A 24,003-nucleotide genomic window follows, 5' to 3' on the forward strand; every position below is an offset into this window, starting at 1 on the left:
ATGAAGTCCTTGCCCATGCCTATGTCCTGAATGGTATTACCTAGGTTTTCTTCTAGGGTTTTTATGGTATTAGGTCTAACATTTAAGTCTCTAATCCATCTTGAATTAATTTTTGTATGAGGAGTAAGGAAAGGATCCAGGTTCTGCTATCTACTTATGGCATACCCCTTTTCCCCTGACCCCTTATTAAATAGGGAATCCTTTCCCCATTTCTTGTTTTTCTCAGGTTTATCAAAGATCAGATGGCTGTAGATGTGTGGTATTATTTCCAAGGACTCTGTTCTGTTCCATTGGTCTATATCTCTGTTTTGGTACCAGTACCATGCTGTTTTGGGCTTTAAGGCAACCACCCCGTGGGCCTGCCTAAGAGCCTAGAGCAGATTGAGGAGGCTTGGAGATCAATTGGACAGCATTAGCCTGATTATTGTCGCTGGTAGCCTTGGCTAAGGGAGAAGGTGCAAGGAGAGGACAGGGCCCAGTCTCTCTGGCATGTTGTTGTGGAAAAGTTACTTTCCCTTCAAGTGTGAGAAGTAGTCTTTCATAGTTGGAGCTCTGCTCAAATCCTTGGAGTATGTACCTGAAAACACAGAAGGTTGGCCTTAACTGAAACGTTTGGACTACTGCTGCCATTCAAAGAGAAAGGAGTTTGTTTTCCCTGCTGTCTTATTTATTTCTTAAGACTACCCACCATTGATTCTCCTCTTCTCCTTTTTCCTCCTCTCCCTGTATTAGTTTTCTGTTGCTGTATAACAAATTACCGCAAACTTAGCCACTTAAAACAACACATATTTATTATCTCACAGCTTTTGTCCATCAGAACTCTGGGCATAACTTAGCTGGTGCCTCTGCAAGGCTTCAGTCAAGCTGTTGCCCAGGGTTGCATTCTCATCTGGAGGCTTGACTGGGGAAGAGTTTGCTTCTATGTTCACTCAGTTTGTTGGCAGAACTAATTTTCTTGCAATTATAAGACTGTGGGTCCTGGCTTCTTGGTAGCTGTCAGCTGGAGGCCACCATCACCTCCTAGAAGCTGCTCTCAGCTCCTTGCCACATAGGCCTCCCAATATCTGCTTGCTTCCTCAATGCCAGCATGGGAGAAAGCTTCTGGAACAAATCTGCTAACAAGGTAGAATCTTACCTAACCTAATTGTGGAAATGGCATCTTATCAGCTTTGCCATAGTCTGTTGGTTAGAAGCAAGTCACAGGTCCCTACACTCAAAGGGGATGGGATGATACAAGGACATGAATACCAAAGTGCAGGCATCATGGGGGGGGGTCTCTGTAAAGTCTGTCTGCCACATTCCTTTTTCCAATTCTTCCTCTTCCTCCTACTCTTCATCATTATTGTCCAAAGCTCTTTAAAAATTTCTCTCATTTTCTCAAAACCCTTTTGAAGTAAGTGGTGTTCTCTCCATTTTACAGATGCAGAAATTGAGGCCCAGTGAGGCTTAGTAGTCCAAAGTCACCTGACTAGTTTCCGTGGGAATTCTAACCCAGCCAGTCTGCTTCTAAAGCTTCTGTTCTTTGCTCTACTGTATTATATCACTTTTTACTCCAGAGATGCTGAACTTAGTGCAGGGCTTTGTCCTCCTTCACTTTAGTAACCACTTATTGAGCACTAACATGTTCCAGCACTGTACTCCTTGCTAAGAATAAAGAACAAATGTGTGGAAGGCCGAGAACCTCAGAGGAAGGGGTGCCATTTTTTGGGTAGGGTCTTCATGGAAATACAACTTGCACCTGAACTGGGTTTTGAAGCCCACATCAGCAGTATCACATTATGCATGTGGGCCTACTTTGACTGAGTTTTGCAGCTGTGCAGAGTTTTTCTACCTGAAACCTTCCCAGGTTTTGGCACAGGCAGCAGGAGAGGGAGTATAAAAAGGATCATACTGAGAGGTCTTACATTCATTCCAGCTCCATTCCTCCTGATTGTGGGATCAGCTCTGCTGCCTGTTTCACCATCTTGAAAATGAGGATATCCATACTTGTTTTGTCTGATCTTATAGCCATCTTATGAAATTCAAGTTAGGTATCAAATATGACATATATTTGAAATCTATGACATGTTCCTGGATAGCACTTGGCAGCAGCTACCTAGAAAGGTATGTATGGAAGGATGATGAGGTCTCAATATCTGTGTCAGTATGTTGTGATAGATTAGTCATGTCTGCCTTGGGCTCAGAAGAGGCAAATGGGAGTATGTATGTTGTGCATTTTCTAAACATAGTGCCATGAAAATGTAAGTTAGCAGTTTTATCATTGCTCAGGAGGATGCTTCCCTGAATCTATTCAGATGAGATGAACTTCCCTAGACAGTGGTGTCTTTAGGCCTAGGGTACTGGTTTGCAGTTCCAGAGACCCAAGTTAGCACCAGTTGTTCAGGCCACAACTGAGGCCACTAAATTGCTTCCCTAAACCCTCCAACACAGGATCGCTCTGTCCAGAGACTCCTCAAGTAAGGCTGGATGTCAGCATGTGACTCTCTCGCCAGACTGGTTGTGCTGGGGCTTGGAAACTCTGCTCTGTATGTAGAGAACAGACTAAAAGGAGGATTGAGAAGACAGCAATCATAGGCATCTCCTGTGTGACTTCTTTCCTCAGTTGTCTATCAGTCAGCTCAGAGCATTTACTCTTAGATTGTCTTATGAACGCAGGTCTCTTGGTGAAAGAGGGGGAGAAGCATCTTCTAACTTGGATGCTGAAGTACTGGCCATTTGAACACTTTGCCTTTCAAGTCCATGCTTTCCCCCATACATACCCATTAAAAGAAAATGTAAAAAGATATATTTGTATGTGTACACATATTTAATATACATATATGTATATGTAGAGAGAGATATCCATATCTATGTATCTACAAAAAATTTTCCCAGAATTGGAATCTTGGTGACTTCATCTTATGCTGGACAGAATTCTAGTAGCTGCACTTGTTCTTTGACTGGCAAGCTCCTACTCATTCTTTTTTTTTTTTTTTTTTGAGACAGAGTCTCGCTCAGTCGCCCAGGCTGGAGTGCAGTGGTGTGATCTCGGCTCACTGCAAGCTCTGCCTCCTGGGTTCATGCCATCCTCTTGCCTCAGCCTCCCACGTAGCTGGGACTATAGGTGCCTGGCACCATGCCCTGCTAATTTTTTTTGTATTTTTAGTAGAGACAGGGTTTCACCATGTTAGCCAGGATGGTCTCGATCTCCTGACATCGTGATCTGCTCGTCTCGGCCTCCCAGAGTGCTGGGATTGCAGGCGTGAGCCACCACGCCTGGCCTTCCCTTCTCAACATTTAGTACTCCCCTAAACATTCCTCTGAATTCTATATCACACCGTTCTACTTTCTAGGGATCTGCCACAGCTCTCAACTGTCAGGTTTGGAAGGGGCCTTTAAAAGCCCCAATCTGATTAATGAATTGCTTCTGTAAAAACTAGTCAACAACCTCTATTAATTACTTCCTGTGATGGGCAGCTTACTACCTTTTCAGGCACTAGTTCTAATGGTGAGAGTTGAAATCCTTCAAAAGCTCTTGTCTTAGATTCAGGCTGCTATAACAAAATACTAGACTGAGTGGCATATAAACAAAAGGCATTTATTTCTTATGATTCTGGAGGCTGGAAGTCAAAGGTCAAGGTGCTGGCAGATTCTATGTCTTGGGAGGGCCCACTTCCTCATTCACAGACAGCCATCCTTTCACTGTGTCCTTCCATGGTGGAAGGCATGATCAAGCTCTCTTGGGCCTGTTTTATAAGGGAACTAATCCTGTTCATGAGATCTTTACCCTCATGACCTAATTATCTCCCAAAGGCCCCATCTCCAAACACCATTATGTTAGGGATTAAACCTGAATAGATGAATTTTGGGAGGACACAAACATTCAGACGACAGCAGCTCTACTTTTATTAAGTCCTCCCCTTGGTAGTGTCTCTTCCCTGTAGGGCTACAAAGAACAATCCAATCTGGGGACAGTGTGAGCATCAAAATCAATTGAGGACAACAGTGGATTATAGCCACTAAATAAAATAGGAATCCACACGCCTATAATAATAAATAGATACATTTAAAAATAGATCTATCAATGGAGGAGAAGAGAGGGCTGGACTCTACAGGAGAACGCTGACTGATAAAGGTAGAGGGAGTTGCAACCGTCTGGTAGATGGGAGTTAAGGCAAGAATCATCAACAGATGCTGAAATCTAGAAGGGAAAATTTGAGGAGGAGCAGGATTTTTGCATAGTCTCAAAATATCTCTCTATTGATTGCTTATTAGCTGCAAGGGGAAACAAAGTAAGTACTAATTGGAGTATCCAGGTCACATCATGACTAGGTGATGAAAATTACATCACTGGTGAGGGACAGATGGATGTCATGTGCTTCCTGAGGTTATACCCTGAGAAGAACACAGCATCACTCATGTTGTATTCCAGTCAGGGATGGAAAACCTGAAACTAATCATGAGGAATCTCAGACAAACCCAAATTGTGGAACATTCTATTAAAAAAAAAAAGAAACTGGGTTATATTGTTCAAAAATGTGAATGCTGTGGAAGACAAAGGCTGAGAAACTGTTCCAGGATGAAGGAGACTAAAGAGATGTGACAACTAAAAGCACTATATAATCCTGAACTGTATCCTGTGCAGGGCAATAACATGGTCTAAAGGACATTTTTTAGTCAATTGGCAAAACTGGAATGTTGGAATTAAATCAATGTTAAATTGTCAGAATTTATAGCTGTACCATGGAAGACAATATCCTAGTTCTTTGGAAATAAACACTAAGCATAAGAAGCAAAGGGCATGATCCACGTGGCTTACTCTGAAATGACTCAGAAGAAAGATATGTGTGCCTTACAGATAAAGAGGGGAAGGGTAGGAGAGGGAGAAAGGAAAGGAGAATGGATGAGGTATATGAGAATTCTCTATACTATTCCTGTAACTTTTCTGTAAGTTTGAAGTTATATCAAAATGAAAAGTTAAAAAGAAAACATATCTAAATGAAGGCCCATGAAAATTTGCAGGCAGCACGATTGTGCCTTTTAAGGGACAGCCCCTTTCTAGGCCCGGGAGGAATGTAGTGATGATGGCAAGGTTAAGGATCCACTCCATCATGGGTCGGGTGCTAAGACCCGATCTAGGACGGAGTGGGGATGGTGGGAAGGTGGCAGTCACAGAAAGGTTCCTTAAGGAGCTTACCTATGAGCCAAGACTTCAGACTTTATTAAGAGTGAAACAGGCAAAGCAGTCAGGGAGGGCATTCCCAGCAGAGAAAATAGTGTGTAGAGAGGAGAGCCAGAGGGCCAGCAAGGCAAAGTCGGGCAGGGCCACCAGGTATAAGGCAACGAATTCTGGGCTTTAGCCTAAGAACAGGGCTGGTGGTTGAAGAGTTGATTTTTCAGGCTGGGAAGGGACATCAGATGTGTTACTTCAAGGAAAATCTTAAATGTTTTTTGTTTTGTTTTATTTTGAGACAGTCTCACTCTGTCACCCAGGCTGGAGTGCAGTGATACGAGCTCAGCTCACTGAGGCCTCCGCCTCCCGGGTTCAAGCAATTCTCCCACCTCAGCCTCCCAAGTAGTTGGGATTATAGGCATGCACCACCATGCCCAGCTAATTTTTGTATTTTTAGTAGAAATAGGGTTTTGCCATATTGGCTAGGCTGGTCTGGAACTCCTGGCCTCAAGTGATCTGCCTGCCTCGGCCTCCCAAAGTGCTGGGATTATAGGTGTGAGCCACAAGCCTGGCCTTAAATGCTTTTTACATGCCCTGTTCTTAAGTCTTCATCTATCCCAGACACCCCTGGAGCTGGGCTTCCTAGATAGTGGGATTGTTTGGGACTTTTCTGCCATCATCTTCTGTAAGGCAGAAAGTGGGCCTTTTGCTACTGCTCTTTAGGAGCCTTCCTTTGATGGCTAAGGTTAGATCTGTGTATTCAGCCTCTTGTTAGTGTGATTATCTTCTTGAGTCATGAGCTTCCCCAAGTTGACAATTGCCTGCCAGCCCAACACAGTGGCATCTCTGTGAATTATTAAGAAGGTTTATGAGGCCAGGATAAACAGCATGAATCAAGAGAGAGACAGGCCTCCCTCCTTTGCTTACGTTGCTGTCACTCAGGGAGGATGCCAGAAGAGTTTGGAGCAAGGGAAGCAGGGAGGGAGAGAGAAGGGGTAGGAGAAAAAGGGATAAGAGTTGAGAGAGGAAGGAAAAGATGAACAAAGGAGGATTGGAGAAAAAGGGAGCAAAGGGAGAGAGAGAATTTCTTCTTAGAAGTGGGAAGACCTGATAGCAGCTTCTTTTCCACCACCATTTGGGCTGCCTCTGCATACAACCAGGAAATTCAGACAACATGTAGGACTATCCCTTCTTTCTGTTGATGTTCTACGACCATTATGTGACCCTCAGTAAGTCATTTGCATTTCTGGGGAGCCAGTTTTTGTCTCTTCCCATTGGCAGGATTGTTAACTGCCAGGGATGGTAAGTGCATAGATGCACAAGCTATATTGAAATGCTCTGAATCCTTTAATGAAGTCTTTTGAAAAGTAATAAGCTTGATGCCACTGTTCTTATTTTAAAAGTGCACTGATGCTTTCCAGGCACTAACTTGTCACCTTGCATGCAGGCAGGTTACTGCATTAGTGGGCCTAAGAAAGTCTTGAATACGCTGGGATAAATAAATTACCATTGGCACTTAAAGATGCCAGTTTTAATCACAGATGAGGACTTTGGGGATAAGTGCCTTTGTTTCTTTGATTATCTGCTTTTGGGATGCTGCCAAAGACCCCTTGCCCTGAGTTATTTAATAAATTCATCTTCGAAGACCAAGCTCTTCCTTCTTACCAGCAGAATCAGAGCTGCTATTAGCACTCTAATTATTTATGACAACCATAGGAATTCCTGGGAATTTAAGTAAAGGAGAAGTATTTCAAGTATATGAAACTGGAAACTAGGAGGCCCAAAACTCATTTTGTAGTTTTATTAATTATTTGTTTTGAGATTGGATTAGTCATTTGATTCATCTCTTCCCATATACTCTTTAGAGTGGTTGTAATTAGGCTCTACCCCATCAGTTTATTTTGACTTTTGTAAAATGGAAGTATTATGCTTGTAAGAGCCATGATATTTAAATTCAAAGAGCTCCTGACTGGGTTTAGGTGACAGACCATGAAAAGGAATTAGATGAGAAATTAGACCAAGCCCTTTGGTTTCATTATTCAGGTGGCATATAAAGAATCTTTAAAATGTCCCAAATGACTTCTTAGGATCACAGTTATCCATCCTTTACTGTAATGAGCACTAATGACCTAATGCTGAACTAGGTATTGATCAGAATCCAATGACTTATGACTTTGGCCATCACCAGTATCCAGTTGTAAGACACCTTGATTGGCCTTGATTCTCAAAAGCCGCATATTTATTCTCTCCAATGTTGAGTGTCAAAATCCAAGGTCAGAGCTCATGCCTGCCATAATTTCCCATGTATGAAAGAGTGCCATTTGTCAAGCGTTTGGTTTTTTTGGTCTTTAGTATGTACATCTGCATTACAAGTGGAAGGATAGCTGCCTGAAAATAGGCAGCCATTCTTGATTCATCTCAATGCTCAAGAATCAAGATTTCTTGATTCATTGAGATATTCGAAGACTCATTTCTTAGTTCCACTCAACAAGTATTTATTGTGTGGCTCCTGTATACCAGACACTGTGCTAAGCTCTGGGGTGATGGTAGGAAACAAAGCAGATAAGAATCTCTGTTCTTATGAAGTTTACATGCTAGTGATATATTCTGGCTCATTATATTTTCTGATAAACAGAAGAACAAACACCCATGAGTGATTTCATTCAGTGGTCGCCTTGTTTGTGGTTTTCATGGCACCTCTTTTGGGAGCAAGGCTTTCTTTGATGCCTATCCTAGTGTTCTTATATTAAGAGGAGTTGAGAAAATGCAATTAGATCTCTGAAGATTGGGATTTTCCCAGGTGGGTCATAAACCTTAACATCTATTACTTCTGGCAAGTTCTAAAAAGAGGTGTAGATTAGACTGAATATACACTAGCCAGTCTGTCTTATGGTGATCAGATTTTTAAGCAATTTTCTGCCACTCGCTTGCTTCTTAATTTTCATTTCTCTCTCAAGATAGAAACAGAGAAAAAATAAATTCAATTTGAGATAATGGTTCAGGTTTCTAAAATCTTGGAGGCTTGGGACACTGTTATTCTATTATCTTTTTTAGACAGTTTCCAATGGCTTTTCTCTTCGTGGAAGTTTTAGATATCATATTTATTAAAATATGACATGATTTTATTTGGGGAATTCAATTTTGTGAGCAGTTATTAAGCTCTAAGGATACAGATGTGAAACATAAACTATACACGTCTGCCAGGCTCTCACAGCATAGCTGGGGGAAACAAGAAAAGGAGGAGTTATGTATTGGATGATGAAGAACAAAACAGAGGCAGGTAGAGGGTGCTGTGAGAACAGAGGCCTGAGTATGTCTTACCTTCTGTGGGTGAGGACATAGGAATGCAGAGGGAGCTTATAAAGGTTTCAAGAGGAGGCTAACCCTTAGTTCTTTACTATGGAGTCCTAGCTAAGTTTCCAAACTTGGAGATATCAAAAAGAAAATTTTTATGTATAATACATATTACTGGGTTAATAATTCTACCATTTAGAAAATACTTACTATGTGTTGGGCACCGTGCTGAGCATTTTACTGACATCATCTCATTCTCATTGCTTCTCTGGTGAAGCAGGTAGTATTAACTGTGTTTTATAGATGAGGTAACTGTGACCCAAAGAGATTGAGTGACATGCCTGATGTCACACGCTAAAAAACTCTGCAGCTGGAATTCACGCTGACATATCTTTGCCTCCAAAGCCACTGCTCTAACCACTACACTTACTGCCTTTCTTGTGCTGCTGTATTCTCAAACACAGTGTCTCCATAGATACCTTGGACTGCGTCGTGCCAGGGACTCCTCCATACTTAGGATGAACTGCATTCACCCTGGGAAGCTGGGCCAATCCTCCTTTGTATTAGTACTTGATTTCCTGTGAATGCAATGCAGCCTCTTTTTATCACTTCTCTAAGTAGCTGGGTGATATGACTTCACACATGTGTGTCCCTTGATCTAATTTGGACTTACTGTGTGGCATTGGTCAAGTCACATAGTGAGAAAGTGATAAAGTCTCACTTTCTCATTTTCCCCATTTGCCACTGCTTTGGGAATAGTTATTAGGACAAACAAAAGCAATATTAGTCTGGCCAAAGATAGAGTGAGATGCTTTCATTTGTGGCTTTTGTCCCTGGGAGCTGAGTTGTAGCTGGACTGATCCACTCTGAACTATTCTGTCTTTTGTGACAGTTGTGTTTGCCTTTCCAAGAGCCTAAAGCACAATCACAACTCACTCTCTTTCCCAGTCTCCAAGCATTTCCACGATGCCCCATCACTCCAAGACTGTCATCGATGCAGTTGTCTCTGTTTTAGATGACGACCTTGCCCCAGCTGTCCCTGGAGGATGGTAGCTCGATGAGTAAGTCCTGAAGCTTGCTAGATGTGTCTCAGTATTTCACATGCCCGCACTGACTGGACAAACCCTGGTGTGGGCCTTAGGACTTGGTTGCCTCAAGTGTCCTGAACATCACTACTGAAAGTGTCTCTCTGGTGATTTACTTTTCTGACTTGTGTTTCCTTTTTCAGCAAATGAAAAGATTGAAGACATCAATGGCTGTCCGAAGAACAGATCCCAAATGGTAAGTGGTGCATAGGTAGCAAATGTTTGAGTTCTGTCAGTAAGCCCTGCCTCTAAATGATATTGGCCATCTTGAAAACATTCATACCAGATGCTTTACTCCAGGGGATTATATTAATAAACTCACAGCTATTTCCAAGTAACCGTGTTCTGCTTTTCTGACATTTGTTGGCATTTATTGAAAAATGGCTGTGATTTTTATGTAGATTGTGAGACAGTTAAAGTGAAATATTGTCCTTGCTCTTAGACACAAATTATGCAGAACTGGTACAAACATATACATGTTTAGTACTTGAACTGTTATGACTCGTTCTGCTTCCTCAAAGACCCACATCAGTGTGTGTTTGTGTGTGGAGCTGAGGCATGGATGAGGTGATGGTATCTTACTAATCAGAAACTGGAGCATGTGGTCAGATTGCCTTTAAAGGTTAGAATGATGTGAAATCAGAACTGTGACAGGAAATGTGAAATGTGCAGTCACATCTGAAGCTTTTCAACATAACCTTTGCAAGTGATATTCTCTCTGGCATGATGCATTTAAGCTCTGATATTATAGCTTTATACATAACCCCAAAACTAATCTTTTAAAATCTGTTCTTTTCTTATTGCATGTCCTGCACATAATCTTTGAATTAAAATTTATGGTCATTGTTGAGTTCAGAAAACATCAGCTTAGTTTTTCACTTCAAAACACATTTCAAGCATGAATATTTACCAAAAAAAAGTATGTTTTCAGTGTCTGTTAAGATAACACTAATAACCTATTTAAAACATGAAGGTGGCAACTTAAGGACAACTATTTTCTGCTGGACATTCGCTTCCAGAAATCTAAATTAAAAAAAAAAAAAGGCATAATTTGCTTCTCTAACCCCATCCTACCTCCTTTGAGTAGGCACAGTTTGATAGGTCTCATATCAGAATAAACCAAAATGATTGGCATTCCTTGGGTTTGCTGTTTAGTTTTCTGAATTGTTATCCCAGTGACTTGGGCAAATAGGCAGCCTTTTCAGCTGGCTTTGTTTTTCGTGTACAAAAACATTTTTTTAATAAAGATGTCAGTGTATATATGGAAGGGGAGTCATTTTCCAGTTTATATTCTGAAAAAGTTTTTGTTGTTGTTGTTCCACTGAAGGTTTTCTTTCTTTTTGATCCAAAGACCAACCACTCCTTACATAGGAAAGTCCCCAGGCTGACGTCTCATGGATGCTTTGACTTTTGGAAAACTGGGCTGCTATTTTGCTGCAGCTACTGCAGCTGTCTAGGGTATTAATAATTGAGAAAATTTGGATGATAGAAGACTTAATTTTAGTGCAGGCATGCTACACATGTAGTCCCATTTTCATATGAAACAGATGCATTATTTCCCTCCAGGATAGATACTGATGCAATGGCCCCAGCCCATTATAATGTGCATGTAGAACTGGTATGTGGAAATCGTCAACCTTTTATTCTATTTGGTGCCCCTGTATTCTAAGCACCTTCTGTTGGAGGTTTTGCTTGTTGTTAGAGTCTACTTCCAAGCTTATACAGATTGAGTAGCCCTAATCTGAAATATTTGGGATCAGAAATGTTTTGGATTTTGGAATATTTGCATTATGTTTACAGCATCCCAAATCTGAAAATCCAAAGTGTTTCACTGAGCACTTTCCTTGAGCCTCATGTCATGCTCAAAAAGTTTCGGATTTTGGAGTATTTTAGATTTTTAGATTTGAGATGCTCAACCTGTAATATTGTCACTTCAGATTCTTCTTTGCAAATTTATATGCAAATAAGTTACTTATAAATACTACCATAGCACCAATGCAGTGTTGCAGTTTCTCCATAAGTCTTTCAGCCATGCCAGTGCTATATTGTTTTGTTTTGTTTTGTGTGTGTGAACTGTGTTTTTTTTTTTTTTTTTTTTTTTTTTTTTTTTTTTTTTTTTTTTTTAAGAACACAAGAATATGAAATCCTATAATTGTCTGTGATAATTAGTTCCAACTTAGGGGTGGGGAGGCAGACACAGTCTTGTGGTAAGCCTAGCAGAGAATAGTTCAGCGTACAGGATGTGAGTCCAGGAAAATGTAAGAACCTCTGCCACAGTTATTCTATTCTGTAGGAAATAAGTAGGATGATGGTAAGGACAATAGGATCGTTGTTCTTGCCCCTACATCACAAAACAATGACAAGTTCATAAGGCAGAACTCACTAGATCACACAGGAAGTTCTTTCGATAGACAGGCATGGGTGATTTTCTGGCTAATAGGACACCTGTGTGCACACAAGCATATTTTGCTCAAGTATAATTTGAGAATATAGCGTAGGGTGTGAGCCACTGTTTCTAGATTCCTAGGTGGTTAACCTTCTAATGAGACTTTATATGGGTGACCAATAATAAACATTGGTTGTTTGCTAAATATTGCCTGTTTGGAGGATACCAAAGGAGGTGATATGTAGAAAGCATGGCGGAAGGAAGATGACACACAATGAGATGAGAACTTGGGAAGTGTATCCTGTTAGGAGGGTAATGGGCTCTGCCAGAAAAAAAGAAAATCAGCATAGAGTTAATGTGGTCACTCCCTAAGAAAACAGATAGAGCACTTTTAGGGTCCTTTAATAATGGAGACAAAAGCAGTTTTATTTCAGAGCAGGAATGGAGTGGGTGCTATTTCAGTGTTCAATGGGTCAGTTCGTATCCCCAGCTAAAGGGTAGGTTAAGAGCATGAGCTTTGTAGGAGGAGCAAGTCCTGGAAGAAGGCACCTTTTTCTCCCTCCCTTCACTCTTCCTAACCCACTAGGCTGTCCAGCTGCTCTGTTCTCTGCTCTAACTCCTGCGGTCTTCCCAGAGGATAGGGAAGTGAAAGGAGACATTTGTGGAATATGGCTTAGAGGATTCCAGGGGCAGCAGTGCATAATCATTGGCATTGTGTACTTTTAGACTGTCAATCTGCAAGCAGTCACAGAGTGCCTGCTAATGGCAGGTGCTGGGCTAGGCCAAGCTGAATACACAGGTGACCAAGATGTGATCCCTGCCCTCAAAGAACTCAGATGAGTGGGCAAGAGACCAGAGAACAATTAGAACAATAGACAACTGCAGCTGCTCCCACAGACATCTGTGCATGGCACAGTGGGGACCTATTCTACCCCCAGGACAAGGAAGGTTCCAAAATAACTTCTGAAGGGTTGGTCTCGAAAGGCCAGAGGGTTCACCACAAGAGACGATGGGTGGAAGAGGATTCCGAGCGGAGACAGCCAGGCATGGAACCCATTTCTGGAGAATGGGTTTACCTGAGGATATCATGGATCCCACAGAGGAAGGTTTTACCAACATTCATTGATGATACCAAATTGCCACGAACTTTGTCTGGTGAGGCTCTTCTAGCCCCTTGGCAACATCAACTCCTCGTCCTGCTGTGCCTAGGGTGAAAGGAGGGGCATGGAAGAGCCCAGAGTACAACAGACTCATAGGCACAGGGGTCTTTTCGGACCTGGGATAAGCCTTCTGTATGCTTCATCACACAGATTCCTACATCTGGGGGAGAAACCTCAGAACAGAGTTTTCTAAAGCAAAAAGTTCAAGGTCATCAATTCCTGTGGACAGAAGTTCAGCCATGAAATTTGGGAAACGGAAACACAACCCAGTTGGAAGCAGCTGTTAATATTTTTATAGCAGCACTAATGTGCATCTACACAGTTCTTTAAGGCTTATGAGCCTATGACACATTCAGTCCTCCTGACTGCTGTGGGCTGGCGTAACAGTCACACCTTTTGGGTGAGAAACTGAGATGCTGTCTCCAGGATGCAAGCCTGATGCTTTTCCATCAGCATTTGTAACCCTCAGTGCCGCCCTCCTATTGGCCTTCATAAAATGGCACCAGGACTATAACCCAAAGGCAGGGAGGCACAGCAGTGGCTTCCCTTTCCTGGAACAAGCCCAGCCTTGGCTTGTTTTTAAGGAGCCCTTTGCCCTGTTTCAGTCTGACCCAGATGCTTTTGGGGCCAAATTCTTGGAGATGGAGCTTTAGAAACAACATTCCCACCCCATTCCCTCTCCCCCACCAAATTCATCCCCTTGGCCCTTAAATAAGTTTGTGTGTGTGCGTCAGAGCTGGTTAAAATGTTTTGTCTATTTAACATTGCCATGGCAACCAAGGGGCATCTCTTTGGCTTTCAAGTGGTGTGTTCAGCAGAGTTATGTGTTAGTGTGGAAGGAAAAACATTGCTTGGAGGTTAGCCAGCGGGTGCTGGGGCGGACCTGCTTCCCAATTTGAACTCACTGTACTCAAGACATTGGGGGCATTGGCTCACTTTGGAGCCTGGGAATAACCAGTGGCAGGGGGTGGTTTTCTTTTTTCGTCATAATTATTTTAAGCAGCTTGCCTCTCTGTTGTTGATGAGGAGAAGTGCAAAGTTAGGGCGGCTTGCTTGCCTTTTCAGCAAAAAAGCCTCAGGCCTGCTTTCCCCTTTAGCTGATCTTGGGACTGGGGTCAGCTGAGCCTCCCAGCACTGAGCCCCTGCTTCCTCTGGGCTCTTCAAGGAGTCCTCCTGCCTTCTTCCCTCAGTGCATCTAGACTGAGGGCCAGCCTGAACTTGGGGACCAGCCAGGCCAGGTTTCCAATTCCTTTTCTATTCTGCAGCCTTGAGTTAATTACTTAACTCTTTGAAGCCTCATAGTTCCTTTTCTATGAAGTGGGGTTGATAATAATACATACCTCATAAAGTTTTCATGAAGACTAATGAGGCAATGAAAATGATAATAATGGACAATAATAATTAAAGTGATAAAATACAACCAAAGCTTACAGTGTTTGCCTTGTTCTAAGCACCATTCTAAGTGCTTTACAAATACAGCATGTCCCCTTAGTTCATCCTCCCAATAGCCCTTTGATGCTGGTGATCTTATTATCCCTATTCTCCTGGCATAGAATCAGCACTCAAGATATGGCAGTTGCTGTGATAATGAAGATTTCTTTTCAGCGGTCATTCATGTTTTGGGGGACATGGAACCCTTTGGAAATCTGAGAACCCTTCAGAAATCTTCTAGCGCTCTCCTCCCCAGATTGCACTTACCCCAGAATTTTGCATACAACCTGAGCAGATCATGAACCCCAGAGGCCAGCTCATGTATGCCCTGGGGCTCCATAGACCCCAGGTTTGGTGCCCCTGCTGCGTAGGGCACTGCTCTGCTTCTTGCCCTGTCCTTTCAGGAGCTCTATGGAAAATGCCCGCACTGGAGTTCCTAAGACAGTAGGAATCTACACTTAGACACAGAGAAGGGCTAGGCAGTGATTTTCTAACTTCTATTCCATAAGCAGAACCCCTCGTTTTCCCAAATAAAACCTATGGAACCCCATATATGAGTGATAAAAGCTGCTATAAGTAGGGATAGGTAACCCAGGACAGGCCCACCATAGCTGCCCCTTTGCAGGAGGCCAGCACCTGGGGAGATGCAGTGGGATGGAGCCTAGGAAGGAACTTGGCAGCATCAGGTTTCTGCTCTGCTCCTGGCTCCGGCCCTCCTTTCTGTGGTCCGCCTCAGTCTCTTTTCTGTGAAAAGACACAGTCGGATTAGGTCTCACTTACCTCTGACCTCTGCAGGGCATCACAGCTGAGAGCAAGGGCTGGGAAGGCCAATTGCTTGTAACCCAGGCATGTCCCTTAGGCTCTAAGGGAACCAGTTCCTATAACAGAGGTAGTAACAGTACCTGCCCCACAGGGTTGTTTTAAGGCTTCCGTGGGACAATCTACATGAAATGCTGGCACGTTGCTGGCCACAGAGTTGCTGGCCTCAGTAGATGTTAGCTCTTTTGATGATTTTTCAAGGGACTTAAGTATTTGTTAAAAAAAAAAGCAGACATGCTTCAGGAACAGCCAACCCTGCTTTTGGGTGGGGGCTTGTTTAGTGGGGTTTGAATTCATCTGTATACCTACATCTCTCTGAATGATAGCACTGGACTCAAAGGAAACCCCTGAGAGATCTCATGTCACAGAGCAGGGTGGTCAGTCTCACTCAGTCCCATCATAAGTGGCCCTGGATAATCCACTTGGCCTTTAGCACTTCACTTCCTTCTATGAGAAATGTGGAAGAGAACAACACCTCGCAGGGTTGCCATGAGATTTTAATGAGCTAACATTTACTGAGTACTCACTATGTACCAGACTATGTGCTGAGAGCCTACTTAATCACTCAGAACAGCCCTATGATAAAGATGCAGTTATTGTCTATATGTTGTACATGGGGACTGAGGATTTAAAAGGTTGCTCTTGGTCCCAGATTATTTACCTAGGCAGAGGCAGAGTCGGAGCTCGAACCCAAGTCTATTTTCAGAGATAGGGTGTTTACCTCTGTGACAGAGAAGGGGTATCAAAAATAGTCTCCACCTCACCAAACCTTGTTCTCCTTAATTTTCATCTGCCAATACAGCAGAACCAGTTAGGCTTAGCTGAGAGTTAGCAAAAAGGGAGGAGACGGAATATTTCTGGAAAGGGCCTGAGTTGACCTGCTGATAGGAACATGAAAGCTGAAACGGGCAGGTGGCCCCTTGTGAAAGGCAGCTCCTTGAGTTGGCCTCGAAGAGCCCTGGCGCCAGGTACCTCTGGCTATATTCTCTCCAGAATCTCCTGGGCCAGGAGAAGGCCATCTGCAGTGGGATCAGGTTTCCAGACCCAGTGACCTTGAGCCCTCCCAACAGCTGCCAGAAAGCCGGCCACATGCCTGGGGAGTGTCTGAGATCCTTGGGCAGCTGAGTTGCCTCTTCCCTGGGCCCTTGGCCTATTTTTACACGGCCTTAAGGGCACACACATGTTGCAGAACCAAGAAGGAATGAAGAAAAGTCCATAGGCCACTTAGAATTTAAAGCAAAGTAGCAAGAGCTCAGGCCCAAGATCAGCAGGAAGCATGCACTGCTTCCCGCCCAGGGCGGCACATACACACTATCACTTTTGTGTGTTGGCCATCGTTCATTGTCTTTCAAAGGTGGCAACAACCTCCACGTCTGTCTCTCTCTTCAGTCATGCCTGTCTAAAACTGTCACTGTGTTCCCATCTCCTTCTCCATACTCTTGAGCACAGAATAGAAGATCCTTTAAGATCTGATTACCATCCTCTCCTGCCACTTGGTCACTCAAACTCTACGCCCCAGCAAGACCAGATACCTTGCAGTATGCCAAAGAGGCCTCGTATTCTCATGCCTTTGTACTTTGATAATGTACAAAGTACTTATTTACAGACAAAGTACTGTCCAGTCTGCTAGGAGTCCAGTCCGTTTGCCCCTTCCTGGGCAGTGTGACCTTTAATATTTAGGTCACTTGTTTCCTCAAGGTGTTGACATAATGAGGTGCCTGTCATCTTTTGTGTCCCCAAGTGTCCTGTGCCTGCTTTTAGCATAACACACTCTCTTGTGGTTGTCTGTTTACTCATCTTCTTGAAGGAGATACCGTGTCTTTCACTTGAGTATCCTAAGCATCTGTCATTTTGGTGAATGGCATGTGGTCAGCATTTAGTAAATACAGGATGGGTAGATGGACAGACAGAAAGACCAAGGAGGGAGCTGACCTGAATGTGTGTGTGTGTGACTAGAGGATTGTAACATACCATTATTCTGATTTCATTATCTACAGCTGAGCAGTGCTTTGAGCACTCAGTATTAATTTGGAAGTTCTTTATAGGATTTAAAAAATAGATATGTAGCACTGTTCTAGAAGTGTCTTTCCCTAATTCTTTTCTTCCTCAGTTTATCCAGAGGACCCAAATAGAACGTTGTAATTACTCTCAGGAATTGTGGTTAATTTTTAGTTTGTTGAGTTTTTTGTGTTGCTTGAGATGAGCATATTTAAGCACCCTTACAACCACCAGTTTATTAATGTTGATAACAAAAACGATGATAAGGTACTGTTCTAAGTGCCTTACATGTTTTAACTCATTTTATTCTCATAACAGTCCTATAGAATGAGGAATATATTTTATCCATTCCATTAAAAAGAATGGAGAACTTAGACCTTGATGCCACTTGATGTGCTCTGCCAGGGGCCAGCTATGGGTTGTAATAAAGAACCTCTCATTCTTTCCCCTCACACTGTAGCGCCTTTGTCCCTGACTTTCCACCATGCTTTTATTTAATAAAGTATAGCAAACACTCAGAGTGGGTACTGGTTTAGATATTTTATCTGTATTGACTGATTTTATCTTCCTAAAACTCTATGAGAGCATATACAATTATTATTGTCATTTGACAGATGAGGAAACAGAGAGCAGTTGAGTAACTTGCCCAGGGTCACACAGCTAGTAAGTGGCAAGCTGTGGTTTGTTTGCTGGAAGCCTGGCTTGAGAGTCTACTCCCTTAACTGTTATACTATTCTACATGTAAAGAAATTGATTAAAGAAGAAAAAAAAGACTCACTATGACATGGAAAGGCAAACATTCTATTTGTAACCCTAGCTCCTCATCTAGGCAGAGGCTCAGGATGCGACATTCTATTATGGGAAGGAGATGTGAGATAAGAAGAATAAGCATGGGCTCTGGGATCAGGCAGACCTGGGTTCCACACACGGGGCATGTGTGCTGGGCAAGTTAATTTAATTTCTCTGAGTCTGTCTTCTCATCTGGAAAAGGATAATGATGGAAGCTACCTTCTAGGGTTGTTGTGAGGGGGGTATAAAGGCACTTGGTTTCGTCTTGGCTCACAGTGAGTGCACATGAGAAGGTCATTCCCTGCCCTGTTTACAAGTCACATATTTTCTAACTATGGTACATCAAAAGATTTCTTCATGTTCAAAAAGTACGCCCTCAGTGGGGTAGCTGAATAATGTCAACCCATCCCCAACAATGTTCACATCCTAATCCCCAGAACCTGTGAATATGTTATCTTACCTGATGAGACACTTTGCAAATGCGATTAAGGATTTTGAGATGGGATAATGATCTTGGATTATCTGGACAGGCCCAATGTGATTACAAGGATTCTTGTAAGAGAGACGGGAAGGTGAGAGAGAGGTGACAATGGAAGTTAAGTTGGAGAGAGAGATTGGAAGTTGCTAAGTTGCAGGCTTTAAAGGTGGAAGAAGGGGCCATGAGCAAGGAATGCAGGTGACCTCCACAAGCTGGAAAAGGAAACAGATTCTCCTCTAGAACTTCCAGAATGGATGCAGCCCTGCCAAATCCTAGGGTTTAGCCCACTGAAACTGATTTTGGACTTCTGACCTCCAGAACTGTAGGATAATACATTTGTATTGTTTTAAGCCATTAAGTTTGTGGTTCATTTATTGCAGCAGCAATAAGAAACTAATACACTGGGATTCATGCAAAATAACTCTTGCTGTATCAGAGAGTGAGCTATTTGGATTTTACAGCGTAGGCTCATTTTGCTGTAAATGTGGGTTACTTGGATTTCTGAGTTTACTGGAAGGTGCTTCTATGGTTAGAAGTCTTCAGAATGGAGCTTGCTGCATCAGTCCATTCAGAGCACATCACTGTAGGGAAGCATGTGGAGGACAGAGACCTACAGCTTTTTATTTCTAGCACTGTGTCCACATTGTGGGCTGATAGACATACTGAACTGTCATGAGAGAGGCAAGTGCATCTCATCTCAGTAATTAGAAGTGAATATTGCATCTTCTGGACCTCTTTGCCAACGTAAACTCACAAGTAGGTACTTTGTCCCTGCAACTAACATATGTTTGTCTTGTTAATTAACATAACATTTAAGCAAATGTTAGGAATTTACCATATTTTATATGCTATTTAATAACATCAAAGCTTTGAAATGTGAATAGTTTTTTTTTTTAAATCTCTTTCAGTTCAGTAAAAATATCCATATTCTCAGCACCTGGCATAGGCCTAGGTATGTTAGAAGTGCTCAGCTAATGTTTCTCAGATGAGAAAGCTAAACAATATAACTGGTCCAACAATCCAGGAGTTTCAGAGAGAATGGAGTGATGTGACACATCACATTTTAATATTTTGAATGCACTGTGTAAGTTTAAGTGCTCTCAAGAAATGTGAGATTCAGTCTCTTCACTCACAATTTTATATTTTAACTCAGTTATAAAGGTAAATAAAAAGACACCAAAATAACAGATTATTTACATTAATAAGGGAAATGGTGTTTGGGTTGGTAAAACCTCCGATAGCAGTGTTCAAACTTTATGTGTGAGAAGCACCTGGAGAGATTATTAAAACAGATTGCTGGACCCCACCCCCAGAGTTTCTGATTTGGTATGCCTAGGGAGGAGCTGGGGAATTTGCATTTTTGACAGTCTCCCAGGTGCTGATGATGTTACTGCTCTGGTGACCACACTTTGCCAAGCATGACATGTTGTTTCTGAGTTAAGTAACAAAACCTCTTTGCTGGGATATGACTGAGCAAACAAGCATTTAAATACATATTAGTTTGTAAAGTTGTTTGCAGTTTTAAAAGTTAATATGAGGGAATCCTTTTGCTTTTTTGGAAAGGTTACGATGCCTTTAAGCTGGTCCAACTCGTGGCCCACAGGCCGCCTGCGGCCCAGGATGGCTTTGAATGCACCTCAACACAAAATTGTAAACTCTCTTAAAACATCATGAGATCTTTGTTTTTGCGACTTTTTTAAAGCTCATCAGCTATTGTTAGTGTATTTTACGTGTGACCCAAGACAATTCTTCTTTTTGCAATGTGGCCCAGGGAAGTCAAAAGTGTGGGCATTCCTGCTTTGTACATTCTTTTTTCTTAGAACTATTGTAAGTTCCAAATTGATATGATCTGAACTGTGCACGTGGTCATGATCTGATTGGAGTTTGAGATGCCTTCTGTATCCCCTTCCAGCTCACTTAACCTCTGTAAATTTTTTTTCCACTGAATGTTTGGTATGATAATTCTTTAGCATAATGGGCTTAAATGCCTGTATCCCCACTAGACATTAACTTCTTTGAGGACAGGAGTCGCATCTGTCCATTTGCTCACACTGCTTAGCAATCTCATAGATGCTCACTCAGTGAATGTTTAATGAAGAAATTCCCAACACACCTGCATTGGGACTGAATGAAGTGTTGTGAGTGGCAACATGGTATACTCAGGAAGGTTAAAGAATGTAGCAAATGTGAGGCTGACCGAGGTTGGGGCTGGGGGAAGGGAAACATAGCTACATATCTGAGCTGAAAGAGAAATTGGATGGTGATTTATAACTGTGTGGATTGTGGTTTATATAAAAGCCATCTGGGCCTCATGCTTGGATCCACCTCCCTGCATATGTCTTCATGGAGTTCTTATGTTTCAGCCTAGCATCAAAGGGGTGTTTTTTTTGTATATGTGTTGTTTTTTTAAAAATTTTGCCATGAAGTGGAACTTAGCAAGGAATTCCTGTTTGCACTTTGTAAGGTATGATTAGCCTATGGCATCTGCGTGTTGGGAACTGGTCAGGTCAGTGGACAAATGCCAGTGTGCTCACTTCAGAAAGTAGAGAATGGTGGCCAAAAGGCTAAGTTGAGGTGCTTCTAAAACAAAAACTGAACAGATGCCAACAGTTAGATAAAAATCAATATATTTCATTAAAGTTGATCTTTTGTGGATTGGCATGCAACAGGCAAAAAATTGACTATAACTGGGTAGCAGCTGCCCCCTTTAGGTAGGTGTGGGCTGTTGGTCACAATCTCCACCAATCCCTATTGTCTTATACCTAACCCCTTTTACTCATTTGTTACCGACCTATCCCCCTGCACACATTTGAGGTTTTTGATCCCTAAATGATTGTATTCTCATAAGTTTCCTGAGCTTCCTCAGGAATCCTAAGCACTGGCATATGGTAGCTTGAAAGATCTCTGTTTTGGGAGCATTTTGATTTGGAAATAAGGCCTATAAATGTTTATATTGATTTAAATTATTCTTGCTCCTGAAGATTTAAAATACTACAGAAGAACCTAAATGTCTTCCCTAAGGAAGTTACTTCTTCCTCTGTGAAGTGTCCTTTTTAAAATGTAAAGGTTAGATTTAGTTTGGAGGGACTGATTACTTATTGCCTTGTTGTACTGCTGAAATCAGAGGGCAGGAAAAATGACCAAGAAAGGTGGTGATGTTTCTCCTCAGCTCTGGCAAAGCACTTGCTGTTTGGTTGTTAATGCCCCATGTTTGCACAGGGCTTCGTAGCTTACAAAACATTTCCTATTGTGTTCAGATTCTAACTCTGCTGTTTAATAGCTGTGACTTAGGAAGGCTATTAAACACCCTGTGCCTCCATCTCCCCATCTGAAAAATGATAATAATATCTTTCTTATCTAGTGTGGATTAAAAAAATAAAAATTAACTGAAATAATAATGTATGAGACAGAATTTAGCCCAGTGCTTCATGTTTCGTAAGAATGCAAATATTAGTTTCTGGCAATGTCTCTGTACGGCTTTCAAGAAAGGAATAATTATCCCCATTTTACTGAAGGAAAAACTGAAGCTTAGGGAAATTAAGTACCTTGCCAAAAGGTGGCCAAGGAGCCCTGAGAAATCCAAGATTCCCTGGACTTTCCATCTGGTCATTTGAAATCCTTAATTCCCCTTTCTACCCTTGAAATCTCCTCTTAGTAATAGCTCCAATAACGATGAAACTTTGAGATGAGTTGACTTTTCCTATTTCAGTAGCTTTCATGGGTGAGAGGGCTCTCACAGTGGTGGGAACATGGTACCAGTTACACAGAGTTGGATGTCGGGGGAGAACCTGTCCACAATTTAATCTCATATACTTTCCCCTGAAGGAATATGAAGCAAGAAGAAAGGGGCATGCATTCCAGGTTTCCACTAAGGGACTACTCGTGCATACCTTTAGTGGGAGGTTTTCTGAAGTGAGTCAACTTGGCATTAAAGTATTCCTCAGGCCCCCTTCTGTTTCTCCAAGGAGATTGTACAGAAGAAACCCTAACCAGACCAAAGGGCCTTTCATGGTTAGCCTTTGGATAGGGTGTTTCTTCCAACTTGGTCTTTTCATCTACATACATTGTATAACCAGTCTTGTGAGACTCCTTTGAGAAGGATTTGCCGAGATTTGATTTGAGTTTCAGAATTTATTGGTTGCCTCCTTTTATGAATGATTATCAAGTGCTCTCTCTTTATGATTACCCAGCAGTTTAATTTTAGCCCTTGGGGTGGGTGGAGGGAGCCTTCCTGATACGTGGATATATAGATAGAACCATATGGAATGACCAATATTTACCCATTTTTTACCTGCAAAAATGGCAATTTTATCTAGTTCAACCAAAGATTTGGCAAGGATGTAAATAGTAACAGAGATTAGCATTCTATGACAACTTAAAATTATCACTTTTCTTCACAGGTGCATTAGGTATCTTGTGGCCTTGGAAAGCTCAGGGATATCCTGTAATGGAATCTTTCCTTGTCTAGTTTGCTCTCCTCTTACAGTGGATTTTGGTCATGCCTCTGACATTGTGGCTGTGGCAGTAGGCAGTATGCAGAGTGGAGAATTAGTTATTATATGCTTAATTATTTTTAATTTCATCATTCCTAATTGGCTGGCATGTAGCTCTTTGCCTTTATCACAGATTTTAGAATTTGAAACTATTGGCCAAATCGTTTCTTAGTATAACATATTTTGTGTATTCCTTGCAAAATTCCCCCAAATTATATATTCACAATCATCAGTGATCTAGGATTCAGGTGCGACTCCTTAGCCATGCCTACAACTAGCTTTTGAAATAAAAAATAGATTGAGGTAATGTATGTGGAAGTTTCTAGTATTGTGCCTGACATGTAATAATCACCCACTGATTGCTAGCAGAATTTGAAATTAGAGTGGAAGCAATGGTGATTTGGGGTTAGATTTCTCATAGGCATTAACACAATAGGGTGTACTATAAAGGCAGAGAATAGCAGACCATGGCCTTCATTCTAGCCATCATCAGAGTGGGTAAGCAAAGTCCTGCAGGACTCTGAATTGAGTATTAACGCATTCAAATGTATTTGCTTGGCTTCGTTTCCTGATTATGGATGCCACCAGGACAGGTCTTACATTTGAGTACATACTATCCTTGGAATTTCAGGAAATATATGGATTGACTGTTCATGAACAACCATAAGCTGCCAATAGTGGCAAATTGGCTGAGGCACAAAGCACAAAGCTGACTTACACAGGCTGGTGTGAGGGAACTGGTACCAAGCTGAGGAGTGAGTTTCACTCTTGGCCTTCCTCTACAGATTTTTCCATTACCATATTCCTTTATATCTACTTATTTTGTGGGTATAACGATGTGGTCTAGTGATCTTCCGAAACTGAAGATTCACTGCACTCTAGAGACATATCTACTCCTGAATTTCAAGGATCTGCTGT

The 24,003-nt window shown here is 42.0% G+C and overlaps 1 protein-coding gene across 9 annotated transcripts in view; it reads left to right on the forward strand.

Annotated features, from left to right (window-relative positions):
• NAV2 (neuron navigator 2) overlaps positions 1-24,003 on the forward strand; it is a 412,855-nt gene that overhangs the window by 122,903 nt on the left and 265,949 nt on the right. For all 9 annotated transcript variants that reach the window (XM_017858289.1, XM_017858297.1, XM_017858306.1 and 6 more), the window contains exon 3: positions 9,675-9,727. In XM_017858289.1, the coding sequence (XP_017713778.1) occupies positions 9,675-9,727 (53 nt within the window). The remainder of the gene's footprint in view (positions 1-9,674; positions 9,728-24,003) is intronic.

Source organism: Rhinopithecus bieti, unplaced genomic scaffold, assembly GCF_001698545.2.
Source record: "Rhinopithecus bieti isolate Rb0 unplaced genomic scaffold, ASM169854v2 scaffold_2350, whole genome shotgun sequence".
NCBI lineage: Eukaryota > Metazoa > Chordata > Mammalia > Primates > Cercopithecidae > Rhinopithecus > Rhinopithecus bieti.